This window comes from Telmatherina bonti (assembly GCF_933228915.1).
Source record: "Telmatherina bonti genome assembly, chromosome: 3".
Lineage (NCBI taxonomy): Eukaryota > Metazoa > Chordata > Actinopteri > Atheriniformes > Telmatherinidae > Telmatherina > Telmatherina bonti.
The window spans coordinates 27777255-27798051 of NC_136621.1; the positions used below are offsets into that span (position 1 = coordinate 27777255).

At 40.0% G+C, this 20797-nt stretch overlaps 1 protein-coding gene across 1 annotated transcript in view; it reads left to right on the forward strand.

Moving 5' to 3' along the window:
* Positions 1-20797, forward strand: part of lrba (LPS-responsive vesicle trafficking, beach and anchor containing) — a 181672-nt gene that overhangs the window by 37182 nt on the left and 123693 nt on the right. The window contains exons 18-29 of the mRNA XM_079264531.1: positions 36-144; positions 457-538; positions 2440-2563; positions 2688-2880; positions 9025-10425; positions 10588-10778; positions 11327-11480; positions 11927-12107; positions 15197-15330; positions 16414-16521; positions 16639-16780; positions 18059-18416. Coding sequence (XP_079120657.1) covers positions 36-144; positions 457-538; positions 2440-2563; positions 2688-2880; positions 9025-10425; positions 10588-10778; positions 11327-11480; positions 11927-12107; positions 15197-15330; positions 16414-16521; positions 16639-16780; positions 18059-18416 — 3177 coding nt within the window. The remainder of the gene's footprint in view (positions 1-35; positions 145-456; positions 539-2439; positions 2564-2687; positions 2881-9024; positions 10426-10587; positions 10779-11326; positions 11481-11926; positions 12108-15196; positions 15331-16413; positions 16522-16638; positions 16781-18058; positions 18417-20797) is intronic.

A 20797-nucleotide genomic window follows, 5' to 3' on the forward strand; every position in this document is an offset into this window, starting at 1 on the left:
CTAAATGTCCTTTGACCTTTTAACATCCCGATCAGGAGGAAAGCAGAGGTCATGCTGAGTCACGGCCTGTTCTCATTGCTCACCGAGCGCCTGATGCTGCACTCCAGCCAGTTCACCATGACGACCTACAATGTGCTCTTTGAGGTCAGTCCATGTCTGTTGACTCTGTCATTGCAGTGAAGGGATATCAGAAAAAAAACAATAGTTAAATACAATAATGGTGTACAATTTATTAAACTTCATGTCATTAGTTTTTTGTTCTTTTGTTTGATGCATGCAGTCTTATTTTGCAACGACATTATGAAATTTAATTATCCCTATCAAATATTGAAGTAGCACAGCTTCTACAAAAATGTGACGATGAAACACGAGCAGCAGTGTGTGTTTTGTTTCTCTGTTATTTTTCTGAATGATGTAGACATTTATGACTTGAATCCCCTTTTTGTCCCCTGGTAGATTCTTACAGAGCAGATCTGCACTCAAGTGATCCATAAACAGCATCCGGACCCCGACTCCACTGTGAAGATTCTCAACCCGCGTAAGTGCCTCCTCTGCGCCACACTGCTCTCCTAAATCATTGGCTGCAGCGGTACCCTCTGCATACCTACGGCTCCCTGCTTCAGGAGGATAATCCCCGCGGAACCGCACGATCGCTATATACTGTCCAGCAAATGAACGGCATAAATTTTGCAGCCTGTGTGCACACTCATACCTCTAAAACTCGGATGTAAACTTTAACAAAAGGATGGTGCAAACACTTGGTGTGACACATATACACACATTGCCTGTTTTTATTGAGGCTCTGGATTATTTTTCATCTTGGTTAATTTGCATATAAAAGGAGGATGAATGTGGGGAAATAAACTCAAGCTTTTGAAAATGTCATTTAAAAATTTTTTGAAGACATTTAAATACGCCTCCCTGTGATTCATATACAATTATTTAATTTTATTTAAATACAATATTAAGCCTATTTATAATTAACTAATTTTGAAACAAATGATAAAAAGAAAATTAAATTTTTGGATCATTTAAAGCCATTAATTTAAGATGTGAAGAAACAGAAGATGTATTTAATAAGGCACGTGCATATTTGTGTGTAACTAAATGCTACTTTATATGATACACACACTCACAGTAGCACTCACATACAGTTAGCATTGCTTTACCTAGTCTTTTTTGTTGTGTGCTATTTGTTTTTCTTTTTCTTTCATTCTTTTTTTGACAAGGGGGCAACATAAGAAGCAGAAACTTTGGCTTTGACGCTTGTCTTCTTCCCATATTTTCAGCCTATTACTTACTTACCTATTACTTCCAATTTCACGTCAGCTCGCTAAATCTTTTCATATGTCTGATTCTTCAGTATCCGTTTCAGCTAAGAAAAGAAAACGCTCAAACTGTTTGTTTTTTTTTCCTTTTTAATGCTGACGCTTCCACACACCAAACACACACACGCACATACGCATCTTTAAAGAGTTTGAAATTCAAGCGCTTCGTATAATCACAACCAAGGTTTACTTCCAACCAGCCTTAATCTGACAAGGTCTGATGTAGTCACACACTGATTATCTAAGCCCTTTCTTGTGTTAAAAACTCTCCCACCCAACCATCCCAGACAGGCGGTGTATATATCAGAGAAACCTTGTTGGGGTTTGTCCATGTGCAGTCAGGCTATGGAACCTAGAGCAGTGGTCTGTTTCTCCTTTGCTCTGTATTCTCTTGATTTAATCTGCGACAAACTCCCAAAATGGCCCCCTGATTGCAGTCTTTAGTAATGTCAAAGCCAATCAAACAAACCGAGGAAGTAGCGTTTCCCTCAAATTAACTCTTGGGAAAAGAACCAAGAACCAAATGGAAAAAACAAGGGCATACGCCATCCCTCCATCCTCATTCCTGGTACATGTTGGGGTAATTTTCTGGCGGTAAAGGTTCAACGACTCATAATTTGAGTGACTAAGGCGTAGAAACAACACAACTATCTGCAGAGGCAAGGGGGCATCGGTTAGCGCCGACGTCTGAAGAGACAAGTGAAATCCAGAGCCCACCAGCCTATCTACTCTGAGCAAATACACACTGACAATGTCTAGATAATTAATCTAAACCAGAACCTTGCTTTAACCAGAATTTTTTTTTTTTTTTTAAGTCACAAATTTTCAGGTACAGCTGTGTGTTTCAGATAGCTTGTGACACAATGATTTGCACATGTTGAGGCCAATGTGAGATGTCGCTGTTGATCTGTGAAGCGAACACTGAATATTTTGGGATTCAAGTTTTATGTCTTAAGCTTTGAACGACAATTTGATGTGTGTGTGTTTGTGTGTGTGTATGTATATGATAGAATGGAAAAAGATGGCGGAACATTTTGATACTTGAAGATCTCTAAACCTTTTTTTTTTCTTGTGGGTGTAAACAAAAGAATTGTTGCTTTTTGTTTTTCAGAGATTCTGAAGGTAATAGCTGCTCTCCTGAAGAACTCTTCCCCGTCTCCTGAGAGCATGGAGGTGCGCAGGGTCTTTCTGTCAGACATGATCAAGCTGTTCAATAACAGCAGAGAAAACCGCAGGTAAGAGTTCCAGCACTTCTCACCACACAGAAGTACGTCACACACCAGTCCACGCAGTGATTGCATTCAGCATTCTCATATCTTTTTTTTTTTTCTTTTTTTTTGCACTTTTTTGTTCTTGCAGGAGCCTGCTGCAGTGCTCGGTGTGGCAGGAGTGGATGCTCTCTCTGTGCTTCATCAACCCGCGAAACAGCGAGGAGCAGAAAATCACAGAGATGGTGTACGCCATCTTCCGCATCCTGCTCTATCATGCCATCAAATATGAGTGGGGTGGCTGGCGCGTCTGGGTGGACACCCTGTCCATCACACACTCCAAGGTCAGAGTGCTCATTATGTCCGTGCGCTGCTTAGATGGGCACATACAGGCTAAACACAGTTGCTTTGTGTTTTTTTTCTTTTTCTCTTTTTGTTTTGATTCTTGCCATCTATCTTACCCCAACCTCTCACATCTTTCTACAAAATCGTCAACCTAAACATAACATAACATAACCATAACCATAACCACGCTCCTCAGCTGGATTACAGCCAAATGGAAAGCAACATTTGGTTAAAAACCATCTGCTCTGTCACATGCATTTTTATTTATGAAGCTGACAAAATTAAACTCATCAAATGATAAGTTTCAGAACAATATTGTCTGGCTCTCTAACGTGCAGCGTAGCTTCATGTAGCAGTCAGAGCTTGCCTCTTGTTGCCCATCAGATTAACCCATGGAAGCTGAACAGTGATTAGAATTTAAAAGCGAGTTTCAGTGTAAACCAATTGGAATGAATCCCTTCAGCCCTTCCTCTCTTTATTTATGTAAAAGGGCTTTTTCTTTCACATTGCACAGATAAAAATAAACTTCTGGCACTTCTTATTTCCAAATGCTGAATTCAAAATGCCGCTTTAGAAATTCACTGTTGATATCGTATTACTCGACTCTGTTCCACAGCAGTGAAGTAATTGAGGCTGGTGTCAGATTGTGGTCTGGGGGGTTTTTAAGCCTGGCAGATTGAGAGTTGAGTTAAAGAAGTGCTTGTGATATGAGACGCTTCACTGAAACTCGTGCTGCTGTGAGAGCTGCTGTCCAACAGGGGGCACAGGCAGACTGCTGGGAAGACGAGCAGTCGGATGGCAGCATTTAACTCCATGTCCTCCATGTGTGTTTGTGTGTGTAATACGCAGAGTACTCTGAACTCTCCATGTCTCTTCACACCTCCAAACATTGTAGAGCAGAGAACACAAGGCGCAAGGATAACAAGGGAAAAAAATATATATATATAAATTACACAGTAATGGTTAAACTTGAAAACTGTCATACATGTATCTGGCATTTCATTCAATATTTTTTTAAGTGTAAGTTAAAGTAATTGCCTTAAGGGTGATACTGGTGTAATTTTGTTTATGCTCTGATATTTTTGTAACATTTCCATGAGAAAAGTTGTGTGTTAGTGTTTCACTTTGTGGTAGGACTAACGTGTAATTTGAAGCTGTGTAGAAAAACTGTTGTTCATAATCAAAAGGCTTTTATTTTTTCCCTGTAATTGCACAAGATTAAAGCGGCTCTTTCTCAGCTGCACTTGCAAAGCCGTGCCGTACAGTTACATTCATGAAGTGTGTGTGCGTGTGTGTGCACTTGTTAAATATGAAATCCACGCATGCACGAACTCTTTAATGCAGCTGCTGTGCAGAGAGCCGTCTGTGAAACAGATAGTTGCAGCGGGCGCTCGCCACCAAGATACATGCATCTGCTATAAAAAAAGCTAAAGAAACTCAATTGCAATTTTATTGTCCCGTTTGATAGATTTCCTGCCACCTTTGTAGCACCATAGCTGTTTGTCACTGCTGCTCTCTCCTCCCACTGCTGCAGGCCTTGTGCGTGTGTGTTTGAGTGCGCTGGAGAGCGTGTTTGTGTTTGAATGCGAGTTACCAGCCGCATTTTCTCTTTGCCCTCCTTCTCTCTTGGGTTTCTCGCAAGCCCTTCTCTCAGAGCACATTGAATATTCATCGGAACTGCGCAAGAACAATCGGAGAAACAAGGCCTCATAAATACAACCAGCCCACCGGGAGCCTCTTGATAAGTGCATATATGCATTTACAAATACATATTTGCACATTTCTCCTTCACAAAGATTTAGTTTGCTTTGTTTCAGCCATGGTAGAATTGGCAGTTTAGTTCAGATAGGGACAAAATGCCTCAAGCTGAATGTGTGTTTTTTCACATCTGTGTCTGACAAGTAGTCTTGGAATCACAATTTGAATACTGCGTTTTCTTTTGTCAGTAATTTGTAAGTCATAGGCTGCGTTACATGCATGCATCTGTTTCCTAAAGCATCTTCAAGATCCAACGTACAGGAGCTGCAGTAAGGCTACATTTCTGCTATTTAACACATCAGTTAAATAGCGTCTTTGTTGTATTAGCACAGCGGTTGCAACTATTTAAGTGAGTGAATAAGCAGCGCACATTTTTATTACCAAATATGAGTTGATAGATATTTTTAAACCAGTAAATAATACAGGGGTAAAAGATTTTTTTTTTTTTTTTTTGGTGCATAGAGATCTGAATGTTTAAAAATGAGGAGAAAAAAATCCCACAAAATAAAACTGTGAAGTTGTGGATGTGTATGTGTCTGTAAGTCATTGGCAAGGCAGTACATCTGCATACATGTCTCCCTGAATAGACAGATGTTCTTGCAGGTGGGCACGCTGACACAACAGCCCTCCCACTCTCAGCCCGCACAACCCACCCAAGGTGCCCCTCGTCCATCTTTGCACACAAATCAGTCTGAGAACAAGGAGGTCTCCAAAAGGGAAAGATCAAGGCGTGAAGGTCCCACTGCCCTTCACTCTCCCACTGTCAGCTAGCCTCCTCATGTGTCAGACAGCATCAACATAAAGAACTGCAGAAATGAACCTTTTCATCTTTAACTAAATGGAGTGTATAATGAATGTTTGAAATTTTGTTTTTGAATAGTTTGTCTATTGAAGCTTTAAAGTGTAATTTTTTTTAAACAAAAGATTTAGTAGAAGCATTATCAGTCAGATGACACCAGATAAAATTTGTCTGTCAGCTGTTTATACTGTTCAGCAGTTTGCATTTAGCATCAAGGTAAATAATAAACTCCTGTAATTGGCACATTTTCATGAAAGTCTACAAGTGACAATACAGAGACTGCTATTCAACATATTTCCTTAATGCTCTCATCTATCGTCTGAATGTAAAACCTCTCCCCAGTTTGACTTTTAATGCTTATGATGAATTTGCATTTAAAACACTGGATGCATATCACTGGTCACCTGCTCGGTGAGCAGAAAGACGGAGAAGAAAAGTATTTTAACAAGAAGTGATCGTACACAGCCACAGACGCAGCAGAAGATGACATTGATTTTTGGAGAAATTGCATTTGGCTAATCGGATTCTGGCTGTGCTGTCCTCCTCATTTCTTTGTTTGTTTTGTAGTTGCTGGTTTATGGTTACTTTTAATAGGAACTCTCATGCTTCTATTGGGACTTGGGGGTTGGGGAGTGACGACACTTATAATCAGCCTTACCCGCACTGACTCAAACAGGTTGAGACAAACATACAAATACAGGGAACAAAGATGTCTTGAGGCAATAAGTATGCTTTATGGGAAATTGCTTTTCATGTGATATATAAAAAAAAAGTATTTTCGAATTAAAAAAAGCTAGTTTTACTTATATTTATTCTATATTTAACATTGTATAAAACAACACAGACTTATCGGGGTTCATTTTTGCAACATGTCACAGTTTGATTTTGGGTTCACTTCTGAAGCGTTCCAGATCTTTTGTACATTGTGGCATAGTTGCACGCAGTTAATACCATGTTACCTGTCACATTAGGAAAGCCCACCATGCTTCTCTACATTACCATAACATTTTTCCATAACCCACTAAGGGCAGACCCAGTCATGGAGTAGACTGAAATTAGATTAGATCAGCACTGATGTCTTAGCCACCCAAGGCAGTTTTTATATATCATAGTGGGGCTAAATGCTCTTTTAAAAACCACAGAGACATACGCTACCTCTGTCTAATGGTAACTGGATCTGTTACAGAACCCCATTTAAGGCCAGCATATATCATCCTAATGTACAGACGGCATCCTGAATCTATGATGTTATGTGCTTCACTGCTTTCCTGCATAATGTCCGTAGCGATGCACTCTGAATGCAGCCTTTTAATTGCTGAAAATGCTAAATGTCAAATTAAGCTGAAAGTAATGGTTTCGAAGGTCTTGCTGTGTGATCACTGGGAAAGGAGAAGGAAGAGAGGAGGAGACGAACCACTGGCGCATTTAGAACAGGCTGTGCACTCAGAAAACAGCTATGGATTACCAATCACTGCTTCCCACTACAGAAGATTAATGAGCAGCCATGTAGCAGCCTAATTTAGAACAATAACACCTAATTAATTACAAATAATCAGCTTCTTTCTCCTTCTTTCCTTTCTTCCTCTCTCAATGACTCACTTTCTGTCCTCCTTTTGCGATTTATTTTTTCCCCCCTTCCTTTTCATCTTTCAGCTTTCACATTTTCTTTGTTACTTTTGCACTCTTGCTCTCTTTCTCCCTCCTGCTGTCCAAATAGCCTCAGGTGAAAAAGCAAAGTGGGTCTAGTTTGGCCCCCTCCACCACAGACCCATCTTTGACTCCCTGTCCTCAAAGCTTAGTGATTAATGCAGGGTCTTAAATTAGGCGTGGGAGGATTTGCCGATGCTGGACACGCACTCAGCACAGCAAGAAGACACACACTAATAGTATCTACTGCTAATCTATGACTGCTTACATGGATGGGCTCTTCCTCAAATGCCACTGCAGAGCATTGTCGGTATAGACTAGCAGTCTAGTCTACCCATATCAGATGGTAAGAAGACTGATAGAGGTTAATAGACCTTGGAAAGCTGCATAGAAGAGTGAAGTTTTAAATATGCCGCTGCTATCCACAAATGGTCCCAGTGGTTGGATGTTGTTAGAAGCTCAGAATAAAAAGGCAGTCTGAGAACATCTCGATTCCATTATTTAAAACTTAATTTTCAAAAGGGAGTTAGGCCATGAAATGAGACATGAAGGGAGCTAGTTAAGAAGCAGACGGAGTGAGGCCGGCAGGTTAATGAGAGGAAATCAGAAAAACATCAATAGATGGATCTGATGGCGTGAAGCAACTGCTTAAAGTTACTTGCAAGTTACATTACATTCTGACTATATGGTCATTGCTCAACTATGTTGATGTTTTATGACATTTTGTCGTGGACTTCACGGATTAACTTGATCCATCAGGTTACTTTGCTTTGCAGGATGGAACCTTGCACTGAGCATTTCTTTTCCATTTTTATGATAAAATTTATTCCTGATAGTTTATGATCAGCTTCTCTGAATGTAAATGCCTTGTGTTTCTTATGGTTTCGTTACACACCATGACTCATGTTAACTACTATTTGTTATCTTGGCCAAGGACAGCATTTGCGTTTGCCTGTCTATTTGCAACTTCACGCAAAAACTACTGGATGGATTTTTATGATTTTTTTTGTTCTAAGTTTCTTGGTCTAGCGAAGCAATCTGAATCACCATCTGGATCCGGGATTATTTTTGATAGATTCTGTATCTTTGGAAGATGGGGCTGTTTCCAGTATATATGCATATGACACCACCATAACTGATCTGGCTGGTTGGCCAAAAAGTACAGGAGAATTTCCCAATAGGTTTTTACAGCATTTCAAAGATAGATCTGGATCCTGGCAAAATTGTGGAAACTACGATCCAGAACAGGAAAAAATAAGAGATCTTTGGGATTGTCAATGCTGCAAGAGAAAAAAAAAACCTAAGATGTAAACATACAACATGCATCTTGGAATCTAATTGTGTAAACATACAAAATAAAGGAATGACTGCATCATAGGGTGGAAATCACAAAATGGATAAAAATGAGCTTCTTGGCCGAGGTCTGTACTCTGAGTGCTTTCCTAGTTTCTTGTGTAGTTACTTTTTTGATACCTTTCCTTGGGCAAACTGTGTGTTTCTCCTTGACAACTTTCCTATTTTATTTTTCTTGCTTCAAATGTTTTCCCACAGTTGACTGGGAGCAACCAGTCCTTTTACATTCAGGAAAATAGGTTTAAATCCCCCCCGTCAGTCTTCTGTCTGCAGATGGTTACCATGCTCTGCCATCACTGCAGACTCATTTGTACATTCACATTTACAATGTAGTTTTTATATTTAAGTTATGTTTGATTTAATCATTTTCTCCTCTAAACAACAATTTAAAGATTTTTCTTTGTCTCTTAGAGCAGTTTTTGGAAGCAGTGTTTTGACAAGTTTTAATCGATGGCGAGGCTTCAATAGACCTTTTTTTTTCTTTCTTTTTTTCAGATTCCATTCATAAGACTGGAGCAAATTTTGTTTGATCATGCAAAGCACTGGTAGTGTGTTTAACACTTTAAATATTTGTCTGTGTTTGCAGGTGACCTTTGAGCAGCACAAAGAGAATCTGTCACGTATGTTCCGTCAGTACCAACATCACGAGTCTGCGGGCCCTCGGAGCTTAATTCGCACAGTTTCCGGTGTCAGCCAAAGCTCAGAGACCATGAAATGTGTTAATGGCCCACCTGCAGAAGAGACGGCGCCATCCACTGTCATCGAGCTCACAGTGGATGAAGCATCTCAGAAATCCCTCGACTCAGCAGCTAGTTCCACCCTAACCTCCAGCCTGCAGGAAACCAATAAGGACAGGGGACACGCATCCATCAGCGTGTCCAACATTCTGGCCAGGACTGAAGAAGAAGAAAAGAAGTTGGTGGAGAAGTCCCCTGCAGATGGCTCAAGTGTTGGAACAGAAACTATGAAACAAAAAACAAACGCAGAGGACCAGAGGGAGGTGATCGACAAGCAAGCAGTGGCTGAAACTCTGTGTGACAAAAGCAACAATGATGTAGAAAATGAACACAGCAGCCGGGCTGAAACTGTTGAGGCAAATGTGGTTGAAGTAGTTGGTGGCTCTGCAAAAGCTACTGGTGATGATTCCCAAACCCCTGCGACCGACGATGAGAAATTTGAGAGTGAGCAGAACACAGGTGGATCATCAAACTCTGCAACGGAAAACTCCTTCAATGAAGGAGACGCAGAGTTTCCTGTTGTTTCAAAACAAGGAGATGAAAGTGCCCAGATGTCCCCCGAACCTGCAGCCAGTCCAGAGAACAGCACACTGGGTGGAGCTTCTGTCTTCAACGAGGACTTGGTAGATGTGTCCTCTGTTAGCGACCACATCCACCTGAGTGATGCCGATGATAGCCAGGAGGAGTCCTCTTATGCTTCCGCTGCCACCGGAGAGGAAAGCGAGGGAGTGAAAAATGAAGATAAACATGGAGATGATGAACAGGACACAAATGATCGGACAGATCAGGAGGTTAAAGTGGAAGAAGAAAAGGAGGTGCAGGAGGTTTGCATTGAAGAAAACAAAGGTGAATCTGTAGAGAAACAGGTGCCTTGCTTGGACAGCCAGACTCCTCCCGATGAAACACTTCACCAAGATGTCACAGAAGCACCCAAAGAAAATGTTAGTGAAGCACATTCTTCTTCCATAGCTGAAACTGCGACAAATGAGCAGCCCTCTGTTGCCACGCCAACCTCTTCTGTCCAGGAGGTTGCAGCAGCCTCAGAAACTACATCACTTAGCCAGCCTGCAGAGACCAGTGGCACCGGTGCAGGGGATGCCCCTGACAGTAGCACCACCACCGCCAGCTCTGACATCCGCAAGAGCACAGACCCCGTCTGCAAGACCAAAGAGATCAAAATCGCCCGACTGGACGTGTCCAACGTGGCCTTAGACACTGAGAAACTTGAACTGAAGGAAACATCTTTAACAGTAAGCATTTGTTAAATCTCACCAGTTGTATTCTGTGGAATTCAAATGTGTTTATATATTTTTTTTATTATTTTTTTTTTTTTAATATTTGAATTTAAAACCTTCTACCTGCATTCTCCCAGATCTAGCCCACGTTGAAGCTCTTCACCTTTTCTTCTGCAGGAAACAAGCCAGGGTCAGACAGTCACAGCAGAAGATGCAGGAAGTTCATCTGGCCAGCCAAGGGAAACCGGCGCATCGGCTCCCCGCTCCACCATGTTCCGTATCCCAGAATTCCGTTGGTCCCACATGCACCAGCGCCTCCTCACTGACTTGCTCTTCTCCATTGAGACAGATGTCCAGATGTGGAGGAGGTAGGAAAGCTACTCACTCTCATTTTACAGATGCTTTTGCTACCGACAATATTGAGTAAAGACTTTTTGACTTAAGTAGAAGGTAGAAGAACAACAAGTAGAGGGTTGAATCTCAGAAACCCCCTGATAATTAAGCCCTGCATGTGACCTCATGAGCGCTTTACAAATCTGTATTTTCTATGCTGGGAGAAGAAAGTTTTTCAAGCAAATATAAAATGAATTTAAAGAAAGTATAAAGGAATTTATGAACACATTAATACAACTGTCTGATTTTCTCAAGTTTTTTTTATTTTTATTTTTAATTTGCTTGTAAACCAGCAGCCATTCAGAAATAGATGAATTGTTATAAATCGATTAGTTTTGCAATTTGCTCTGAAAACATGACATGTTGGAGATGATATTGAAATGCTAGCCACAGATAAGTGTTCTTGAACCAGTACTACTGTGGTTATGCATTATTTCCACTTTAAGGCTCAGTAACAGCAGCCGTCGTCGAGTGATTTTAACGCTTCATCAGCAAGATGTTCTGTTTGCTCTCTGTCTTTTAGTCACTCCACAAAGACAGTTCTGGACTTTGTGAACAGCAGCGAGAACGTGGTGTTTGTGCACAACAGCATACACCTCATCTCCCAGGTGGTGGACAATCTCATTATGGCCTGTGGAGGGATTTTACCTCTCCTGTCTGCTGCAACCTCTTCCACAGTGAGTCGCTTATATCTTGCTGATTCTGTTTGTGCTTGTCTGCCCCCCCGCCCGCCCCCTCCCCCGTCTATATGTGGCACAGGAAGTTATCAATCCAAATTGACCTTTTCCAATCACATTAGACAACAGTTAGCTGCCTGCTAACATGGTTAGTTTGCTTTTGTCTTGTCTGACCTCAGTCACTGCGGCACTCTTACAAGATTCTTCTCTTGACCCGTCTGCTGAGGAAATAGGTGGAAGTTCAATTCCATTATAGTTCAGCTGCATTCAACTTCAAGTGGCTTGTAACCAGATTTAAAACTGTCCCAGAAAAATTGTGATTTGACATGTGTGTGTCAGCCCCAAATCCATGCATGTTATTATCAGTTTTCTTGTTATTAAATGAATTTTTCTTTTGAGTGTGTTTTTGTCATTACTTAGATTTTTTTCCCCTCCTAAACTTCCAGCATGAACTAGAGAATATTGAGCCATCCCAAGGCTTGGCAGTGGAGGCATCTGTTACCTTTTTGCAGCGCCTCATCAACCTCGCAGATGTTCTCATCTTTGCTAGCTCCCTCAACTTCACAGAGATAGAAGCTGAGAAAAACATGTCATCAGGAGGCATCCTGCGACAGTGCCTTCGCCTAGGTAAGCACGTTTAATCACTTATTCCTTCACTCTTTACTGTAATATTGTCTGAGTGCTTTCTTAGACTTCATAGTGTGTCCAGGTAATGCATTTAAATTTTTTCAAGTAAATACATAACTTTCTTAGTTGTTTTGCATTTGTTAGTATGTTACTTACTGTGTATATATTACTGTAGTTAGAACATTTTCTCTATTAATGCCATAACATGTTATCATATCAAATGAGTGGAACGTTTATGTTTTCAATATATTTATGACTCAGTTTATCACAGTTTCCACTTTGATACAAAGTAACATGTATTTTAATAGATAATGTCTGTCTTGCATAAACTTTTCTTGTTGATTTGAATTACTTTTACAAAATCAACAGAAGTTAATAATATAAGCAGACCAAAACTAAAAAATAATAAAGTACGATTAGTATGTGTTGGGTACATCAATCGACCGATTTCAACAGCCTTAATTTAGAGGGCTTCACTTTTAGGATAAAAATGAGTACTGGAATGTATTTATGCATAACCAACCTTAAATAATAAAGCAAACCAACTTAATTTAGCCTTTAAATATTTTAGTCTTTTTTTTTTTTTTTTTTTTAAAAGAAATTGCAAAAGTTATTTTTTATTAAAAGAGAAGAATGATGTATGTGTACGTTGTTCAGTCTTTCTGTTAGCAGGTTTAGGACGAACTTTTAGATTAGAAAAAGACAATTAAAGCCATTTGCTTTGTGTTGGTTTTATTCCAGATGAAAGAGAGGAGTGTTTTGCACTGTTGATGGCGATACAGTGTTAACAGGTGCAAGGAGCCTCAGGGATCACATAAACAGTCAAAAAGAAGGGAGGCTCCTACACTGAACAAAATAGAGGCTGTTTGATGCAAAAAAATGGATGGTTCATTTACATGATGGTGCAAACCAAAAAAATGCTAAATTAAAGAGGTTGTTTTGGTTACGAGACCATCAACACTGATAACATGAGAAGTCCTTTATATTGGTGTGTAATGGTATGTTTCCAGGGGCAAGGATATGAAATCATGTGGTATCTATCTTGATGATGGAAATGGATATTAGCTGGAAGTCTACGTAAGAGTGAGGGCACTGGGTCAACACAGGGTCTACACTCTGAATGCTTTTAGTTTATCCTTAAGTGTTTTGTGGTTATCTTTTATGTATAGTTTTAAAAATATGGCATTTTGTTTAAGCCACATTATGCCAGAATAAACCGTATGTCATCTTAAAAATGCTTAAATAATCACAAAATATCATAGATCAAGACAACAAATTTTATAGGGATAGCTCAAATAAGTCAATTTTTGTTAAAAATGGAGAAAAAAGTCTATTTTATTGTTTTGATCCTTCATTTCTCGCTTGTATGACCAATGATTGTTTTCCTACCAAACTAGCCGGCAACACTTACGTTGAATAAATCACTTTATTGTACATTAACATCATACAATAAATTATTTAATTGGATAACAAAGAAACCTCCCCCACCTTTAGAGAAAAAAAAAAGTATTTTCTGAGTAGTTTCTTTGTGTTTAATTATTTTGGAAAGTGTCTGCATAGCTTCACTTTACAAAGAAAAATAATTCACAAAATCAAAAATTTGCACCAGTATGCAACAATGAGAAGTTTTAATATTTAACAGGCTTGAATTTGTCTCTGACCCCCCCTCACTGAATTTCCTCCGATTTTCCTCACCACATTCTCTTTCCTGTCTTGTTACGCTGGCAAATGCCTCCCATGTTAGCTCCAGTCGTGGCTCCTGTTAGTTTTTCTACTCTTTCATCCATTCTTTCTTCTCCACGTTCTTTCTCTCTTTCTTACGTTGCTGCCTCTTCCAGTCTGCTCATATCTGCGTTCTCTTATGTTATTATTGCATGGCAACACTTTTAAATGGCTGCTAGCATGATATAGTGAGTTGTCCATAATGGCCTTGGCTGCGCTGTGCTGCTGCATAGCCCGAAGCTTTGTTCTGCCTTCTGTTCCAGGCTATTAAAGTTTCTTCTGACAGCATCGAAAGCCTCGACTCACAATCGCTGAATAAAAGATACTGACATTGTTCCATTATTTATTCTTTGTAGTGCACCTTTTTAGCAACAAATACAAACACAGTACACACATCCTTATGCCAGATGAAAGTAGCACAGTGTTTTCTACACCAATTTAAACGATTTCTTCACGCTTTGCTCCATTTATGCTACAGTACCTATTCAGGTATCAAATTTTCGCTTTTTAGAAACAATTGTGGTAACAAACAACAGAGGCGTCAGAATTCAAAACTTGTTATCCAGAGAGCATGTATTTTCCCCCTGATCTCATTGCTGCTGCGCTGGTTTTGCAGGAAAATGCCGTCACCGTAGCACAGCTCCGTTATGAAATGAATATTTGATGAGGTATGTGCTCCCCATTGCTGGCACCTAATCTGATTTTGGGAAACTGTAACAAGGTTTTAGCATCTCCGCCCCTCCCTCTGCCTCTCCTTTTTATAAATGGCCGTATGAAAGAGTGACCCTAATGGAAAAAGCGAGCCCATTTCTAGCCGGAATAATTCCCTCCTTCGTAATCTTAATGCAGCAGAGTTAACATTTGTCAGTTGTCAGGCTCAGAGCAGTGGGGGTTGCGAGGGGCTCCGAAGAGGAGCAGTGCATCAAATTACACGGTTAGCATGTCACTCCTGAAACCCACCTAAAGTTATCGGACAATAAGATATTTTTCCTCTGGTGAAGGACGCATCTCGCTGCCTACTCAGCATGTGCACACCCTAACAGTGTCATTTATTATGGGAGCTGCACACAGTGGATATGATTCATTCTGCACTATGACCTTGAGTGGAGAGGTGGAGCAGAGAAGAGTGAGCGGTGCTGCCAGAGTTGGCCAGAGCACTGACCTTGTCATGGCCCCACTTTTTCTCTTTTTGTTTTTGTCCTTCTCAGCTGTTCCTCTACCGCTCTTCACAGTTCATGTCCTGGATTTCTCTCTATTTCTTGCTTTCCGGGGGTGTGAAAAGCACAACGAAGAAGCATTTCATTTGAGCAGGTTTCTCTGACCGTAACTTTGCATGATGTCTCAAAACATCTCATCCTCTGCCACAGTGTGTGCAATGGCAGTGAGAAACTGTCTGGAGTGTCAGCAAGCGCAGTTTAAACATGGCGGCGAAGGCTCGGCTCACAGCTACACCGCCATGCCCAGCACTGTGCTTGGAACAGCCAAGTCTGCATCTGCACAGGCAAGTAATCCAACCGTTTTCCTAAAGCCTTTATCTGTATAGAGGCATGAAAATATGGAATTCACTACCAAAAAACATTAAATTAACCACTGACATAAAAAACTTAAAAATATTATTAAAAGACTATTTTTCAAAAGTACGGGTATCTATATAAATCATAATTATAAGGGTTTGGTGATTAAAGTATAATAAATACAAATGTATGTGTAATAGAGTAAACAAATTGATAACGTGGATAGAGGTGTACTAGAAGATTTGTATTATAGATAATCAAATATATAGGTTGATATCCAATTATAAGAGACTAGTAAGCGTATTTTTGTGAATGAATAGTTTATATGATATGATATAACATGAATGGACATGACATGCATGCATTTAGTGTGTAAAAATTGATGTAACGAGATGATTTGGATATGTAAATAGCTTGTACTCCGGGATTGAACTGAAGTGCTGATGTGTTGTGTAACTTTTTACAAGTTTTTGTTTTTTGATGTTATAATTGTGCCGGAAGAATAGTAGCTTGCTACAGCTAATGGGGATCTTAAATAAACTAAACTAAACTAATCTTCACCTCAAAAAACCTGTCTTTGTGCTGGCCAATCTTAGTCTAACATAACACAAATTGCTTTATAGCTTTTCCTGCCCTTTTTCCATTCTCTACAGCTTTGTCCTTTATCTTCTTTTCCTGCCACAACCAAGTGTTTTTGCATTAGCTCATATGTTATTAAATTACTGCACGTGTTGCTATTTGTTACACCAGACAAGGACTTTTGTCACTGCATCTTTGATTTGATACACTGACTTCCAGTAAAGTTGTGTTGTTCTTCCCTGAACTGAGTGTCAAAGCTCATATATAATGCAGTGGCTCTATAGAAAAGCCATTACGTTAAAGATGTGATCTCAGGAGGGACTGCATCCCTGAGCTGTTTAAGCATACCTTCTTTCCTCAACTGTGTGTAGCGGGATATAGTAGATATTCTGGTCGGTGTAAATCTGCATGTATTGTTTGCACTTCGCATATTATTGTCATACATGTCCTGTGGTGACACATTGATTTATTTTTTCTGTACATGCTTGCAGAGCCCCGTTGATGCAGTGACAGGCGGCATGTCTCCCATTAGAGACTTGGATCGGCTCCTTCAAGACATGGACATCAACCGCCTCAGGGCTGTTGTCTTCAGAGATATTGTGAGTTGTACAATAAAGATGTGCATAGACTGTATTTCACACTCCTCTTACTTGAGGTGCTTTCTGAAGGAGACACGTGCGCAGATTTTTTTTTTTAGTGTGTTTTGTTTGTTCCAGGAGGACAGTAAGCAGGCCCAGTTTTTGGCTCTTGCTGTGGTGTATTTCATCTCGGTCCTCATGGTGTCCAAGTATCGTGACATCCTGGAACCTCACAATGACAAGAAACACCCTCATCGCTCCCAGTCTACTAGGAGCACAGGTAAATAGTTTCTTTAAAGAAAAGCTGCTAAAATATACAAACCCAATTCCACAAAAAGCAGTCATGCAGAATAAAGCTGAAATACAAACCAAATGCAATAATTAGCTAAGAGTATATTTCTAAACATTCAGGATTGTAAATTTGATTGCAACATGTCTGAGTTCAGATGAGATCATCAAACTCCTTTGTGCCTTCCATAAAAACAGGTTACAACAGTTTTATCATGCAAAGAAGAAACCATATGTGAATATCTTCACATTTGGTGACCAAAGCTTATTTTAAAGGGTTAGAAGACAAAGTGGAAAACTATTTTGTAGGCAAATTAATCCACAATTTAAATTGCTTTTAAAAATGTGCTCTGTCATCTAGACTATAAAACTGAGGAACCATCCAGATTATTAACAGTTCACAGCTCAACAGCTTTTATCTCTGATGGTATGGGATGGTGTTGATATCTGTGGAAATGGTAACTTGCACATTTAGAGGTACTGCGTTAATGGGGAAAGGTTTGTCGAAGTTTTAGAGCAGGGTGTGCTCCTATCCAAACATTTTTTTAAGGATGGCTTTGCACTACTTCAAAGTATGAACTGCCTCCATTACAACAGCAGAAGAGGTTCGGATGCTGAACGACCCTGCTTGCAGTCCAGATATTTCACCAGTAGAAAATGTGTTGTGCTTCATAAAATCCAACACACACTTGTCCTTTGGCAAAGGTTTAGCAGCTGGTCTCATCTGTTTCAAGATTTTTACAGAAGAGGTGATAGGATACAATGGTAAATGTGATTCTGCCAGAGGGTTTTTTTTTTTTTTTTTTTTTTTTTTTTAAAGATGTCTTGCTGCTATCAAATCCAAAATAAGGTGATGTTTTTCATAAAAGGGTAAAATGTCTGAGTTTGAAGATTTGTGTTCTCCGTGCTCTCTTATGAGAAAGATGTTGACTTATGATGATACAATGCCCCAACTTTCTTTGATTTGTGGATATGTGGAGTAGTATTCATGTTGACTGAAAAAAGTTTTGTTTTGCAGCAATTTTCAGCCTTTTCATGAACTTTACCCCTAAATATAAAACATGATCTATACTTGACATTTTCTCAGCTGCCTTCCTTTTTAATGAGACTATTTTGAGATTGGTCCTTTATTGTGTGTAACCCATGTTTTTCTTATCTGCACTAGTGTTAAACTAAAGAATGAAGAATTTTGAGTATTGTGGATGTTCACCATTGCTCCGAAAACATTTCTAGATGTTCGTCTTTTCCACTTTTTTCAATGTGTTCACAGAAAGCGGTGGAGCTTCAGGTGGAATGGAGGTGGAGAATGGCTTCTCTCTCAGGAGGTATGACTCTGGTATCGGCGATGACCACACTTCAACTGTAGTGAGCGAGGCAGATCTGTCATCCTCTGGTGCAACTCATGGTCCGGACGCCATATCCGAGGCCTTGTCCACACTGTCATCTGAGGTCAGACCTGCTCTGTCTGCTGACTCCAAGGGCAAGAATGTCAAAGACATTCTGCGCAGCCTTGTGAGCGCTCCAGCAGATGATATCATGGTGGATCCAAGCCTACTGCCGCCAGCGTTTCTTGGACCTGTGGGAGACTTGGCCAGGGAATCATCCTTACAGTTCCGTTCCTTTGATAGGTGAGGGCTAAGGTTCAAACACAGCATGACATCGAGTTAAATGGAGTACATTCATGTTTTTTTTTTCCCTCAGCACTACACCTTATTGACTGTGGGGAAATAAATCAGGAAATTTCTCTCAGCTGAGACCTGACAGCTTTTGTCAGTTTCTTGAAATACATGTGATATTAAGCCTTGTGATTTTTTTTTTTTTTAAGCCTTGCAGTTGACAGTTTTATGCCATTTATCTCAACGTAACTGCAGGACACTTTTGAAAGTCAGACCTTGAGCACATCTCAGCTTGCTATCCTCAGTGGAAGTCTTTGTGGATCTTGAAAAACAGTCTGTAACTGAAACCTTTCCAAACTGACTCTCAGTCTCACTCTTTTTTTTTTTTCTCTCGAAGTCTCATTGTTCTATGTTTGCTGTCGATGCAGCCGCTTATCGCAGGCAAAGCACTCTATGAAGATTCTGCCTTTAAGAGAAGAGTCTTATCTGTGGTGAAGAGATGGACATGGGGAGACAAAGCTGACAGGAAGCTGTTTGTTTTTATGTTGCACTTTTTCATCTTTGCTTGACACACCCTGTGTAAAATTATTATTTTTGTTCTGTTTTGAGGAAAAGAGAGGGAGAAAAAAAAAAAAGCACAAGATATGATAAACAAAAAAAAAATATTTGTGTTACCTTTGGTAATATGGGGTGAACACTTCAAAAGCAAAGCAGGGTACCAAAGCCACAGACGGGTCCAGGTGAGAGAGGATGGTTATTGGTCTGGTTTGCATTTGGACTGTTGATTCTCAGGCATTTTACACACAGCAGAGGCGGGGTTCTGGGTGAAGAGGGGAGAAAAGAAAGACAAGAGAAAGGGGGAGATGAGTGTCAAGTCAAAGTTCTCGTGTTTTGAAGAAAATATTTCTACATTTTTCTCCCTCTTACTCACAAACACAGTCAGCCTGCCTGCCCCCAACTGTGGGAATTCCACAGCATCTCTGTGATCGCGTGTCTTTATCTGAGGAATGCTTTGTCAGGTCTCAGGGTGCTCCTCATATCAGAGGGATTAGACTGGCTCCTGTCCGCTGAGCACACTCAGTGGGAAGAGAGGACGTCAGGAGAGCTGGAGAGCGTAGACTAACAGCTCACTCGATACCTATGGGAGCCTCTTCATGCGAACCTAGTCACAGACACCATGCTTTTTTAAGGAAAATATTGAAGCACCTTGGTTGGTGTTTGACTCACCTGCATGTACTCATTACATCATATAAGAGTTTATGAGCTGATATTGGTCTACATATTATATTGGTCTATAGTAGATATAAATAACAAATGGCTTAATATTTCTTGTAAAAGATTTCACCTTGTTAATTTTTCACTGCATATAGTCTTTTTGTGGTCGTGGCAAACTGCACAATACAAAAAAAAACTGCACAATACAAAAAAAAAACTGCATAATACAAAAAAAAACTGCACAATACAAAAAAAACTGCACAAACTGCACAATACAAAAAAATTTAAGTTTTAAGTACTTTTTGACGCTCATCTCATATGGCAGCCTACATCTACAACAGTGAGACTCCTATATTTATCTGTGTGACACATGCATTTTCTGCACTGGTTGTATCACCATGTCACCATTTACATACACATTTGTTACGCACATACGCATGATGTCCGCTGGATTTACACAAATTTAATTTTTTTTTATCAAGGAGCATATTGTACCATATGTATGACTGACATATGTCGTATCCATATAACTTGGTGTCTGTTAGGAGTAACAGCCACCAGCCGGTTTCTTAAACTGCCGTTGCTGTTTAATGAACTGCTGCCAAAATCTTTTTGGCATTGAAAAACAATGTTTTTCTTGTCAAAAGTTGTAGAAATTTTCTGGTGACTTCAGTAATTCAATTTTCATACATAAAATCTAAATCGAAGCCTTTCTTCTGCTTAGAGTCCTAATTTCCATGGTTAAAGTTGCCCTGCTGAGGTGGCACGCAAGTTTGATACCTCTGCATCAAGTTGACCATAAAATCCCTCAAACTAGCTTGCTTTTAGCATGTATTTAGTCTGTTTACCCATCTTTAATCAGCCAACTGTCTTCCTGGTCTACCAGTTAGCTTATGACATATTTTGATTAGTTCCAATGGTGTTTATTGCCCATTTGTAATAACTCCATAACTGCTCAGCATCTCCTACTAACCAGTAAGTCTCCCAGTGACAATAGTCCAACCCAGAGCTGACATTCTACACTGACATCTCCTGTCAAAACATGGCAACTTTCAGCTTGCCCAGAGGGCAGGATTTATGAGACTGTTGCATGAAAAAAGGAGGGATCTCCCAGATAAAAACTGGGGGTGGGTCAGAGGGTGAAGTATCCAAACTGATTTATTTACTAGTCGAGACCT